This window comes from Pongo abelii, chromosome 15 (assembly GCF_028885655.2).
Source record: "Pongo abelii isolate AG06213 chromosome 15, NHGRI_mPonAbe1-v2.0_pri, whole genome shotgun sequence".
NCBI classification, from domain to species: domain Eukaryota; kingdom Metazoa; phylum Chordata; class Mammalia; order Primates; family Hominidae; genus Pongo; species Pongo abelii.
This window is the reverse complement of record NC_072000.2, coordinates 104,879,179-104,893,426: the sequence shown is the minus strand read 5'-3', so window position 1 is coordinate 104,893,426 and position 14,248 is coordinate 104,879,179. Positions and strand designations below refer to the sequence as shown.

The 14,248-nt window shown below is 44.4% G+C and overlaps 1 protein-coding gene across 5 annotated transcripts in view; it reads right to left on the bottom strand.

The window, feature by feature from the left end:
• WDR25 (WD repeat domain 25) overlaps positions 1–14,248 on the bottom strand; it is a 154,526-nt gene that overhangs the window by 60,320 nt on the left and 79,958 nt on the right. For all 5 annotated transcript variants that reach the window (XM_024231334.3, XM_024231333.3, XM_024231335.3 and 2 more), the window contains exon 3: positions 1,903–2,050. In XM_024231334.3, the coding sequence (XP_024087102.1) occupies positions 1,903–2,050 (148 nt within the window). The remainder of the gene's footprint in view (positions 1–1,902; positions 2,051–14,248) is intronic.

Genomic DNA, 14,248 nt, shown 5'->3' with positions numbered 1-14,248 from the left:
TTGGGATTGACTCTGCACTTCTGTCTTCTCCAGCAGACAGGAGCTTCTCCAGGGTAGGCACTGGGTCTTGTTCAGCTCTGTCTCCCCTATCAAGCGTATCTTATGGGACATGCAGACAACAGAGTGTAACAGTCAGGCAACAGGCTTTGGGGCATAGCAGACCTGCGTGCATCCTGGCTCTGCCACTTGCTGGTTTGTGCCCCTGGCCAGTGTGTGTACAGCTGATTCTGATGGTGCCTGTCTCAAAGGGTGATTGGGGCCTAAATAAGATGCTGTATAGAGGCTGTGGAAGAATGCCCAGCACACAGTGGGTGCTCAGCAGTAAGTGCTGCCATCATCAGCCCAGTCATCACCATCATCAAGTGGCATCAAACTCCCTGAGTCTGGCCACTCTGCAAGGGGTTAAGAGAATCAGTAAGACCAGGGAAGAGCTTCGTGAGAAGAAACCGCCACACACGGCACAGTGGGAAGGGCACAGGATCTGTAGTTGTACAGACATGGCTTCAAATCCCTGCTGGCTATGCGCCACTGGGAGGCACTGAGCAAGCTGCTTTGCCCCTCTGAGCCTCAGTTTCCTCTCCTTTAAAATGGAAATAATCACTGCCGGCAGCTGCAGTGAGGATTAGACATGCTGTGTGTAAAGCCTATAGCACCTGGCAGGGGCCCTGTGACCATCAGTATTGTCCCCTCCCCTACTGAGCATGCAAGGAGCTGCAAGGCTGCCCACACTCAGGGTGGAAACAAACCACCTTCTCCATTTTCCCTCTGCGTCTCCTGGGGGCTGCTGGGCATGAGCGGCAGGGGTTGGACCAGCAAGTTATCATCTCCTTCTTGCCAGACTCTGGGAGAGGCAGGCCCCAGAGCCACCACAACTGCGGGGCTAGGCAGGCAAGATGCTGGCCTGAGGGTTCAAGGGGAGCCCCAGGGACTGGTGTGAAGTCTGGCCTCTCCCTGGGCTCCTGGCAGTGGTGCCCAGCAGAAACAGGACCGAGGAGGAGCTCTGGGGAGGAGAGTAGTGTGGTGCTGAAAGAAGCCGGATCCTGCTCATGGAGGGGGATAAAAACACTTTTAAAAAGGAAAGGAAGAAAAGAAAGAGAGAAAGAGAACAGAGAGGGAAAGGAAAGGAAAGAAAAGGAGAGGGGAGGGGATGGGAGGGGACGGGCACGGAGGGGAGGAGAGGGGAAAGGAGAAAGAGAGGAAGGAGCTCGGATTGGGAGGCAGATGGCAGAGGTGTGAATCCCAGTTCTGCCACTCCCTGGCAGTCCTCACTGTAAACCCCGGACAGAGCCCACCTGGGGGCCGTGGCTGCAGTGGGTGTTGACAGTGCCTGTTGCACAGGAGCGCTCAGTAAGGAAAGTTCCTTCCACTGACTTCTCTCTCCTTCTCGCCCTGCTTATCAAGAGCCCCCTCAGGATTTACCCGGCATGAATCCATCTTACCCAAGTGCCTTTTCAGTGTGGGCATTAAAGCAGAACTCGTTTGAAGACTTTCCTTATGAGCTGGAATCATTTCTCACAGCCTTTCAACGATAATGAATTGACAGGAATTCTAACCTGATTCCAACCAAAGGACACAATGATAAAGTTAAATCTATTTCAGCACAAATTGCATGTCAGAAGTAGATTAAAAAGCCACCTCTTTATCCAGCCCCATGGCTTGGGGCTGAGACAACCTTGGGGCTCTGTCCTCTGTGTTGGCTGGCAGAGGCCCACCCTCTGTGGGGAGTCACAGTTCCAATAGGCAAGCAGTCTGGAAGCCCTCTCACCGAGCACGAGCCCACCCCGAGGCCCCTCTCCCTCTGCCACGCAAGTGTATACAGCTTGTGGATGCATGCCCACCAGAGAACCTTCCCCAGGGAGAGAGCTGCCAGCTCACCTCAGGGAGGTGATACAAGAAACGCACCTGTTTCAAGGTCTGTTAGGTGCAGGGCGAAGTCAAAGCCACCGCTGAGGATGCGCCGGCCACAGGGAGCCCACCGGGCGGCCCGCACTGCCTCTGTGTGCAGGGAGTAGGTCTGCAGGCAGTGCCCGGAGTCCACAGCGTTCCATACCTGCAGGCAAACACAGACAGCACCAGGCGTCACGACAAGGGCCTGATCTCCAGGGCTCAGCTCGACCCCTCTGTAGAAAGAAAAAGGTCTCGGTGGAATTAGATTCTCATTATTTTACCACCAAATCTATATCTAGATGTTAAACTTTTCATTGCAGAAATGTAAAGGCTTGGGATTGGTAAGTTGGGAGGATCATTTCCCCAAATTTTTTCTGGGGTTAAGAAAACTGCATTCTGGACGGGTACGGCAGCTCACATCTGTAGTCCTAGCACTTTGGGAGGCCAAGGTGGGCAGACTGTTTTAGCTCAGGAGTTCAAGACCAGCCCAGGCAACATGGTGAAACCTTGTCTCTACAAAAAATTAGTTGGGCGTAGTGACACATGCCTGTAGTCCCAACTACTCAGGAGGCTGAGGCAGGAGAATTGCTTGAGCCCAGGAGGCAGAGGTTGCAGTAAATCATGATTGCACCACTGCCCTCCAACCTGGGTGACACAGCGAGACTGTCTCAAAATAAAAGAAAAAAGAAAACAGCATTCCTGTGTCTGCTGGTCACCTACCCAGCCCTTCACACCTGCTTCATCCCTGCAGCCGGGTGGGAGTCCTGCACCCTTAGCATTCACAACCCTATCCCAGGCTCACCTGCGTCCCTGGCATCTTATCCTAGGCTCACCTGCGTCCCCGGCATCTTATCCCAGGCTCGCCTGCATCCCCAGCATCTTATCCCAGGCTCGCCTGCATCCCCGGCATCTTATCCCAGGCTCGCTTGCATCCCTGGCATCTTATCCCAGGCTCACCTGCATCCCTGGCATCTGTCCTGCCATGGACACTGCCCAAGTCCAGGCTATTTTCATGGGTTCTGCTGTAAGACTGAGATCCAAAAAGGAACCTGCTACACTCGTATTTACAACCAGTCAAAGTACAAATATCTGCCGTAGGGGCAGCTGTCCTTTTGTTGGGGGAGAGAAGGTGCTGTCCCTCCTTCCCACCCTGGCCTTTCATGAGGGTATGAGGCTCATGAGAGAAAACTCTGTTACACTCAATGGCTTCGGAAAAATGATCTAAGATATCAAGTATAAAACTGCACGTTCCCAGAGCCGGGGCCACACCATATGAGAGCCCCTGAGCTTAGCTTTCCACCAGCTCTCTCAGCAAATGCCGCCAAACACACCGTGCAGCCCAGGGGAACAGCCAGAGAGTTTGGAATATCTCAGGGTAGGCCCAGGGCCTGACACACAGAGGTACTCAGCAGTGCTAGTCCCCTACCTTCTTGTCACTGCAGGATGAGGGCAATGCTCTCACCTACCACCCAGGTAGCTCAGAGGCTGAACCCGAGAAGCAGAGGAGCACTTGCAGCCAGCGCATGGGAGTCAGAATTAAGTGCCTCCCACCTGATACGGCTGCTGGCAGGCCTTGGGCCTTGGCTGAGTGGCTTTGCCTCTCTGGGCCTCAGTCCTCTCCTCCCTGAAGTGGGGATAAGAAGAGCATAACCCCGAGGGCAGTGGTGAAGGCTGAGGAGGTAATGGCTACACAGCACATGGCATAATGGCTGGCACACAGCTGGATGTGGATTCCAGACCTGTTCCATTAGGAAAACCAAGCTTCATTTTCTTTAATAAGAGAAAAACCCAAACAAAGTACACCCATGCACTTCTACAAACCTGATCCCAGGGATAACCTTCTCATTAAAGACAAGGAAATTCAACCTGCCAAGTCTCGAATGTTCTCAGAATGCAAAGGATCAGAGCTCTGAAACCTTGTTTCCTGGGATTATGTAAATGTCTACACTTAAGAAAACAAAAGGTCAAGAGTAGCCTTCAAAAAAATGTGAAGAGAGCTCCATTCCCTCCTTCCTCACTAAGGGTCAATAGCTGGGGTCTCAAACTGAAAAAATCAAGAAACAGCAGTATTTACATTTAGAAACACGACACAGCCAGAAGACACAGCCAGAAGACTTCAAAGTGGAGTGAGAATTCACGGGAGGGAGATGGGGCACAGGGAACTGCTGTTTTCCAAAAATATGTATGAATATGAGTTTAATTTTATTTAAATAGTAAAATAAACGAGATCTACAGGGTTCACATGGTTAAATGGTAAAAAAGTTAATATTAAGTACATAAGTCAAGCTGCATATACAAAGTACAATGCCATTTAAGTTTTTACATGAAACACCACCTTGTACCCATTAGGATGGCTGCTATCAAAAAACAGAAAATAATAAGCATTGACAAGGATGTGGAAAAACTGGAACCCTTGTCCACTGCTGGTGGGCATGTCAAATGGTGCAGCCACTGTGAAAAACAGCATGATGGTTCCTCAAAAAATTAAATGTAGAATTACAACATGATCCAGCCATTCCACTTCTGGGTAAACACCCAAAAAGCTGAAACCAGGGTCTCAAAAAGATACTATACATCCATGTTCATAGCAGCATTATTAATAATAGCCAAAAGAGGGGAGCAATCCAAGTGTCTATGGACGAATGAATGAATTGTAAAAATGTGTTCTATCCATACAGTGGAATAGTATTCAGCCTTAGAATGCAAAGAAATCTTGGCACTTGCTACAACATGGATGAAACTTGAAGATATTATGCTAAGTAAAATAAGCTAGACACATAAGGACAAATACTATATAACTGCACTTATATGAGGTGCCCAGAGTAGTCAAAATCATAGAGATAGATAGAAAGTAGAATGGTGGTGGCCAGGGCTGGGGGAGGGGGAATGGGGAGTTGTTTAATGGGGACAGAGTTTCAGTTTTCCAAGATAAAGAGTTCTGCAGACAGATGGGGTGCAGACTGCACAACACTGTGAATGTGCTTAATGCCACTGACCTGTATGCTTAATAACGGTGAAGATGGTCAATTTTATGCTGTGTATTATTCTGCCACAGTTTTTAAAAATACACGCACAAAAAAAAAAAAAAAGCAGATCTCATTTATTCGTGAATTTGTAGCCAGGCTATAAAAACATGCATGAGGAGGGCCATCATTCCTGGGAAGGGAGGGAAAGGGGCAGGGCTAGAGGAAAAAGCTATGAACACTAAGCAGTAGCTTTTCCAAAGAGAGGGTGGAGCATGTAGGGGAGAGTAGATAAGGCAGGGGAGATGAGATGGGGTAGGGGAGAGGAGATGGAATAGGGGACATGAGATGGGGTAGAGGAGAGCAGATCGGGTAGAGGAGATGAAATGGGGTTAAGGAGATGAGATGGGGTGGGGAGAGTAGATGGGGTAGGAAAGAGTAGATGGCACAGGGGAGAGCAGATGGGGTAAAAGAAGATGAGATGAGATGAGATGAGATGGAGTAGGGGAGATGAGATGGGGTAGGGGAGGATGAGATGGGTAGGGGAAATGAGATGGGGTAGGGGAGGATGAGATGGGGAGGGGAGGGGAGATGAGGTAGGGGAGATGAGATGGGGTGGGGGAGATGAAATGCACTGGGGTGATGCGATGGGGTGTGGAAGATGAGGAGAGGGAGAGATGGAAAACGCTCCAAAGAAAACATGTACAAATGTTTACTCTGAAACTCATTCATTTATTCATTCATTCAACAAAGATTTCCTGAGGACCTGCTATTAGCCAGGCATTGTGTAACAGGAAACAAATAAGACAAAAATCTCTGCCTTCAAAGAGTTTACATTCTAGTGAGGGAGACAGACACTGAACAAATAAAAATCCATAGTCCTTAAGGCAGTGGTGAAGACAGAAGTATTAAAAAGTAGTCAGGAAAGGGCTCTATAAGGTCAAGGGAAGGGGCTGAAATGGTGGCCAGGGAGGACCTCTCTGAGGAGGTGACTTTGGAGGAAGTCCCGAAGGGGTGAGAAAGCCAGCTATGTAGAAATTAAGAGAAGAAGCTTCCAGGCAGGGACAGGAGTATGCCTGGCATGCTCAAGCAGCAGCAAGAAGGGCCACTGCAGCTAGAGAACTGAACAAGGCTGGGGGTTGGCAGGGAGGTGGTAAGAAAGGGACGAAGTCAGAAAACCACAAGCCGTTGGGGCATCCCAGGGTTCTGCAGGTGGAACGGAGGGGAATGAGGGCTGGTTCCACTCCAATAGGACCACTCCAGCTGCCATGCAGGGAGGAGAATGAAGGGCAAGAGAGATGAAGGAAGACAATCAGGAGGCTTCTGCAAGAATCCAGGGAGAGAGGAAATGGCTTGGACCAGTGGGAGGCAGTAGAGAAGTGGCCTGCGTTGGAGGGTAGAACCAATAGGACTTCCCTGGACTGGAGGTAGGATATGAGGGCAAGGGAAAAGCCCAGGACACATTCGCAGTTCCTGGCCCGAGCACTGAAAGGGGCGGAGTCGCAGGGATGGGTCAGCATGCAGAAGGGTTAAGTTTGAGGGAAGGAGGACCTGGAGCTCAGTTTTGAATGACAGACAGCAGACAGTATAAAGACTCATTCCCATACCAGTGTGATATTCAAAAGAGAGGCCCAGGGCAGAGGCTGAGCTGTGGATGCCATCATGGAAACGGTGCTGCAGCCTTGAGCTGGATGTGCTCTCCTAGGGACCAAATGCAGACAGGACAGAGAGGAGTTCCACATCTCAACCCCAGGCCTCCAAGGTTCACTCACAGGCTGGGAGCCGGGGGAGGAGAAGGAGAAACCAGAAAGGAGTATAAGAAGAGGCCAGTGAAGTGGGAGAAAAAAACAGAAGAGGAAAGTCCTGGAAGCGTAGAAGAGTGTTTTGACAAAGAGACTGGTCACCACGTCAAATGCTGATGGGTGGGTCCGCTGAGAATGAGAACAGACACCTGGGGATTTGACAATCTCAGTGACAGGTGTATGGGTATCTGTTACCTTCTATACTTTTGAGTATGTTTAAAACACTTCATATTAAAATAAAAAGTTAAATTAACCAAGAGGGAGAGGAGGAGGAGCAGAAGAAAAAAGGAAGGGAGAGAAGGAGTGATGGAGGAATTGGGGAAAGGAGAGAAAAAAGAAACACAGGATGGGAAACGGAAAGGGAGGAAAAGAGAAGGGAAAAAGGAAGGAAGGAGCAGGGGGAGAGGAAGGGGTGAAAGGAGAAGAAAAGGGAAAAAGGAAGGAGCAAGGGGGAGAGGAAGAGGGGAGAGCAGAAGAGAAGGGGAGAAGGGAAAAAGGAAGGAGCAGGGGGAGAGGAAGGGGGAAGAGGGAAAGAGAAGAGAAAAAGGAAGGGGCGGGGGGGCAGAGAGGAAGGGGGGAGAGGAGAAGAGAAGGGAGGGGAAGAAAGGATGGAGAGGAGGAGAGGAGGGAGGGGGGAGGAAGAACATGGTAGTCATGCAAGAATGAAGAAATTACAAAAAACTTGAACTCTATGAAGTCCAAGGCCAAAAGCAGCAAACTGGAATGTTTGAATTCTTGTCCAGGGGAACTCCCGAATCAGCCACGGAAACATGTAAGGAGATCCATCAATCTGTAAATCGCCTGACAAGTTCCCCCTGAAGTGAAAAATGCACACTTGGCTCTCCTAGTAGATGCACAGACAACGATAGCATCTGAATCAATGCAGACCAGTCAGCTACCTCTCAAAGCTATCCAGGGTGAAGGAGGGAAGAATCTTTGCCAATTGGTCTCCTTAATTGAATTTAATGTTCACTGTCAGGTTTTAAAGATTAATTCCCCAACATTGCAGCAGACTGAAGTGCATGCTTTTTACAATTAAGTAATTAGAGATCCCAAACTGCCCTCATAGAATTAAGGAGTTAAATCTTCTGTTAAATGTTCCAAGATGATTTCATGTATTAACTAGAGACATTCTTTGTGTCCGACAAAAGTACAGATTTGAAAAGAATATGACAAGTAAAATGTGGTGCAGTCACTTGTCGGTGCCATATTTACCACGGTTTCTGTGTCCTCGTTACCAAGACATGACCCCACCAGGAGTTCCTCATAGTCTCCAAAGATTGAACAAGTATTGATCTAGCCACAGGTCATGTTCTTTCTGCCTGCCTGCCTTTCGTTTTTGGTTACAAAAAATACAGTCTTCTTGTAAATTATTCAAACTATACAGAAGTGCAAAAACAAAATCCCAAAGGAAACAGCTACAGGATTGTTGTTTCTCTGATTTCATTGGAAATATGTGTGCTCTGCCCCCAAAAAAAAAAAAAAAAAAAAAAGAACCAGAAAAATACAACGAAAATAAGAGTCATCCATAACTCCATCACCTGGCTGCAAACTTCTGGGCAAGGCTTTGTCTCCCATGTGGCCCTATCCTACTCGCTCTTATCTCGGAGACCCTCCTAGTCAGGCCTGGCTCCTGGCCTCATCCCACCTCTTGACAGTCCCTGTTGCCCCAGAAAATAATTTTAGAGACCATTCTCAAACTCACACAGCTCAGCACAAGCCTGTGCAACCAGTGCCTAACCCTTTACCAAACGGATGGGATCAGCCCATTTGCCAAATCTCTGAGAAGCCCTTCATGATATTTGTGTTCTACAGCTGGAGTTGCACTGATTCTAAAATATTTGGGAAAACACCTTAATAATATTGAGTCTCCCAATCCATGAACACGATGTCTCTCTCCATTTATTTAGGTCTTCTTTAATTTCCCTAAGGGACAGTTTGTGGTTTTTTAAATGAAAAGATCTTGAATGTCTGTTGTCAAATTTATCTCTAATTATTTCATAGTTTGATAATATAAATGGTATTTTTAACTTTTATTTTCAGATTGTTGATTTCTCGTATGTAGAAATACAATTAATTTTGTATATTGACCTTGGATTCTGCAACCTTACTAAACTCACTTTTTAGTACTAGAAGCTTTTTAAAATAGACACAGTGGAATTTTCTTTTCTTTTCTTTTCTTTCCGAGTTAGGGTCTCGCTCTGTTACCCAGGCTGGATTGAAGTGGTGTGATCATAGCTCACTGTAAAACTTTGAACTCCTGGGCTCAAGCAATCCTCCCACCTCAGCCTTCCGAGGAGCTGGGACTGCAGGCACACATCACCCAGCTAATTGTTTTTATTTTTATTTTTGTGGAGCTGAGGGTCTCACTATGTTGCCCAAGCTGGTCTCAAACTCCTGGCCTCAAATGATCCTCCAGCCACAGCTTCCCAAAGGCTGGATTACAGCATGAGCTACTGTGCGCAGCCTGGAATTGCATATAGATGATCATGTTATCTGCACATAAAGGCAGTTTTACTTTCTCCTTTCCAATCTGGATCCTTTTCTTGTCTTGTCTTATCACACTGGCAATCTCCAGTAGAATGCTAAAGAACTCTCTGTGACATCCTTGCCTATTCCTGATCTCACTGGGAAGGTGGTCAGTCTTACACAGTTAAGAACGACATTAGAGCGAATGTTTTTTTTTTTTTGGTGCCTCTTATCAGTTCAAAGGAGTTCTCTTCTATTTCTAGTTTGCTGGAAGTTTTTTTTTTTTAATCACTAATGAATGTTGGATATTGTCAAAAGTTCTTTTGGCATCTATTGAGATGTTCATATGGTTTTTCTTTCATAATTAGTCATTAATATTACAGTTCAGTCATTAATGCTGAGTTACATTGATTTTCAAATGTCAAGGCAAGCTTACATTCCTGGGACAAATCCTACTTGGTCATGATATGCACATATATGTAGTCGAATTGATTTGCTAAAATTTTATTTAAAAATTTTGTATCGGCCAGGTGCGGTGGCTCACTCCTGTAATCCCAGCACATTGGGAGGCCAAGGCAGGTAGATCATGAGGTCAGCAGATCAAGACCATCCTGGCTAACGCAGTGAAACCCCGTCTCTACTAAAAATACAAAAAATTAGCAGGGCGTGGTGGCGAGCGCCTGTAGTTCCAGCTACTCGGGAGGCTGAGGCAGGAGAGTGGCGTGAACCCAGGAGGTGGAGCTTGCAGTGAGCCGAGATCACGCCACTGCACTCCAGCCTGGGCGACAGAGCGAGACTCCGTCTCAAAAAAAAAAAAAAAAAATTTTGTATCTATGTTCATGAGAGATATTGGTCTCTTGCTTTCTTCTCTTATGATGTCCTCTTCTTGGTTTGATACCAGGGTAATAATGGCCTCATAGAATGAGTTGAGAAGTGTCCCCCTTCTTTGCTATTCTAGAAGAATTTGTGTGTATATATATATATATTATATATCCGTTTCCCAGGGCTGCCATAACTAGAGTACCATAAACTGAGGTGCCTTAAACAATAGAATTTTGTTGTCTCACAGTTCTAGAAGCTAGAAGTCTGAAATCAAGCTGTTGGCAGGGTTGGTTCCTTCTGAGGGCTCTGAAGGAAGAATCTGTTCCAGACCTCTCTCCTTGACTTGTAGATGGCTGTCTTTGTATTCACATAACTTCTCCCTTATAGAAAGGGGAGATTCAGAGATAGATACGCATAGAGGGAGGATTGGATAGGACGCACCCTAATGACCTCATTTTGACTTAACTACCTCAGTCATGACCCCATCTCCAAATAAAGCTATATTTTGAGGCACTAGGGGTTAAGATTTCAAAATATAAATTTGGAGTTGGGGTAGGTACAATTCATCCCATGATAAATTGGTATAATTTCTTCTTTAAGTGGTAGAATTCACTAGCGAGTATTCGACTGGAGTTTTCTTTGTGGGAAGGTTTTTAATCATGAATTCAATTTTTTAAATAAATATGAGGCTTTGGGGGTTATCTATTTCTTCTTGAATGAGCTTTTATTGTTTGGGTCTTTCAAGGAATTTTTCCATATCATCTAAGTTGTAGAATTCATTGGCATAAAGGTGGTCATAACATTACCTTAGTGTCTTTCAAATGTCTGCAGTGTCTATAATTAGGTCACTTCTCTCATTCCTAGTATTAGTAATTTGCAATTTTTCTCTGTTATCTCCCATGGGTCGGGCTAAATACACCTTTCATTGGTCTCAAAGAACCAACTTTTTGTTTCACTGATTTTCCTCTACTATTTTTCTATTTGCTATTTCAGTTATTTCTGCTCTTATTTTTACTTGCTTATTTGGGTTGAATTTGCTTTTCTTTTTCTGGTGTCTTAAGGTAGAAGCTGAGATCATAGATTTGAAAATTTCTTCCCAACTAATATAGATATTTAGTGCTATAAATTACTATCTGAGAACTCTTCTAGTAACACTGCACAAATTTTTTATATTGTGTTTTCATTTGCATTCCATTCCAAATACTTTCTAACGTCTCTATCTGTTTCTTCATTGACCCACGGGCTATTTAGAAGTATGTTAGTTTCCAAATATTTAGAAATTGTCCAGATATTTTTGTTACTGATTTTTAATTTAATCCCATAGTAGTCAGAGAATATACTTTGAATGATTCCAATCTTTTTAGATATACTGAGACTTGTTTTATATGGTCTCTCTTGGTGGACATTCCATGGGCAATTGAAAAGAATGCATATTCTGCTGTTGTTACATGGAGTGTTCCATAAACGTCAATTAAGCCAAATTGGGTGACAGTGTTGTCCCAGTCTTATAAATCTTAACTGATTTTCTGTCTACTTGATCTATTGATTATTGAGAGCGGGGTGTTGAAATCTCCAACTATAATTGTGGATTTTACTGTTTCTCCATTCAGCTTCTGTCAGTATTGCTTCATGTATTTTAGAGCTCGCTTATTATTTATATAAATATTTATGCACCTAATGTTTATGCAGCTGACATTACACACCTAACGTTATGTCCTTTGATGAACTGACCCCCTTGTTGTTATGAGTCTCTTTATCCTGGTACTATTCTTTGCTCTGAAATCTGCTCTGTCTATGTTAACTCCAGCTTTCTTTTATTACTATTAGTATGATATATCTTTTTGTATCCCTTTATATTTAATCTTTTTGTGTCTTTATATTTAAAGTGGGTTTCTTATAGGCACTGAGTCTTGACTTTTTATCCAACCTAACAATCTTTGTCTTTCAAATGGGATGGGTAGACCATTTCATCCATAATTTATATGGTTTGGGTTTAAATCTTGCTATTTGTTTTTATCCCATCTGTTCCTTGTTCCCTCTTTCCTAATTTTTTTGCCTTCTTTTGCATTGAATATCTTTTGTTATTTTATCTCCCACTGTTAGACTTATAACCATAAATCTTTGTTTTGTTTTATTACTAGTTGCTTTAAGGTTTACAACGTACATCTTTAGCTTATCACGGACTACTTGCAAGTAATATTATCACTTCCCCTATAATATAAGAACTGTAACAATAATATACACAGTCTCCTCCATCCTAGCCTTTGTGCTGTTGTTATTGTGTATTTTACATCTACATATGTTACAAACGGCACATTATTATGTTTTTACTCCAAACAGTCAATCATCATTGAAAGTGATTTTTAAATAAGAACAAAAAACATCTTCCATTTTCCCACATATTTACCATTTCTAGTGCTCATTATTCCTCTCTGCAAATGTAGATATCTCTCTAGCATCATTTCCCTTCTGTGTCAAGGACTCCCTTTATTAACATGTCTTATAGCGCAAGTTTGCTGACGGCGAATCACTTCAGTTTTAAAATGCCTGAAAAAGTAATCTGCCTTTCTTTTTTAAAAGATATTTCACTGGATATTAAATTTGGGGTTGACAGTGGTTTTGGTTTTGGCTTTTCCTTTCAGTGCTTTCAAATGGTGTTCCACTGTCTTCTGGCAGTATTTCCAATGAGAAGTTTGGGTCACTCTCATCTTTGCTCCTCCGTATGTAATGTGCCTTGTTACCCCTTCTGGTTACTTTTAAGTTTTTTTCCCCTTAACAGTAGTTATAAGAAATTTCAGGCCAAGTGCAGTGGCTCATGCCTGTAATCCCAGCACTTTGGGAGGCCAAGGTGGGTGTATCACTTGAGGTCAGAGGTTCGAGACCAGCCTGGCCTATATGGTGAAACCCCGTCTCTATTAAAAATACAAATTAGCTGGGCATGGTGAGAGGCGCCTGTAATCCCAGCTACTTGCGGACTTAGGCAGAAGATTCGCTTGAACCTGGGAGGCGGAGGTTGCAGTGACCCGAGATCACACCACTGCATTTCAGCCTGGGCAACAGAGTACGACTCCGTCTCAAAAAAAAAAAAGAAAAGAAAAGAAACTTCATTATAATATACTTTGGTGAACTTTTTTCTTCATGTTTCCGTGCCAGGGGTTCATTGAGATTCTTGAATCTATGGGTTTATGATTTTCATCAAATTTAGAAAACTTTCAGCCATTATTTCTTTAAATATTTTTTCTATTCTCCCCTTCTTTGAGAACTCCACTTTCACATATATTGGGTGAACCTGAAGTTGTCCCACAGCTCACTGATGATCTGTTCATTTTTCCCCCAAGCTTTTTGCTCCCTGTATTTCGCTTTGGATAGCTTCTATGTCTTCAAGTTTGCTAACCTCTTTTATAGTTTCTGATCTGCTGTTAATTCCATGTACTGTGTTCTTCACTGAAGACTTTGTTTCATCTCTAGAAGTCCAATTTGGATCTTTTTTGTATCGCCCATGTCTCTTCTTAATAAGCTCATGCTAGTCTCTACCTTTTTGCACATATGTAATATGTTTATAATAGTTGGTTGAATAGTCCTTGTCTACTAATTGTATCATCTGTGCCATTTCTGGATCTGTATCTATTGACTGATTTTTCTTCTCATCATGGTTCATATTTTTTTACTTCTTTGCATGTTTTGTAGTCTTTATTTGGATACTAGACACAGTAAATTCAGGAGGCTGAGTACTCCAGCCTGGGTGGCACAATCACAGCTCACTGCAGCCTTGAACTCCTGGGCTCAAGCAATCCTCCCATCTCAGCCTGAGTGGCTGGGACTACAGGTGCATGTCACCATGCCTACCTAATTTTTTGAGACAAGGTCTCACTACATTGCCCAGACTGGTCTTGAACTCCTGGCTTCAAGTGATCCTCCCACCTCACCCTCGCAAGTAGCTGGGAATACAGGCATGCACCACCATGCTTGGCTTCACATTCATTCTTGAAGGATACAGAATCATGAGTTGACATGTTCCTAGTTTTCTATCTTTAAAGATGCCATCAAAGATACCCCACCTCCTCACCTCCACCTCACACCTGCCATACACATACTCCATTACTCCATTTCAGTCAAATCTTCCCCACACCCAGCCTCCTGATAGGAATATTTAGGAGAGTGAGGAGATCCGAGTATTTGTTTTGTGGGTGAGCCACTGTGTCATAGATAACAAGAAGGCCAGCAGTGATCTACAAACTGATCTCATTCACTATAGGTATGAACTTTAAAGATACCATTTTTAGTTTTCTATCTTTAAAGATACCA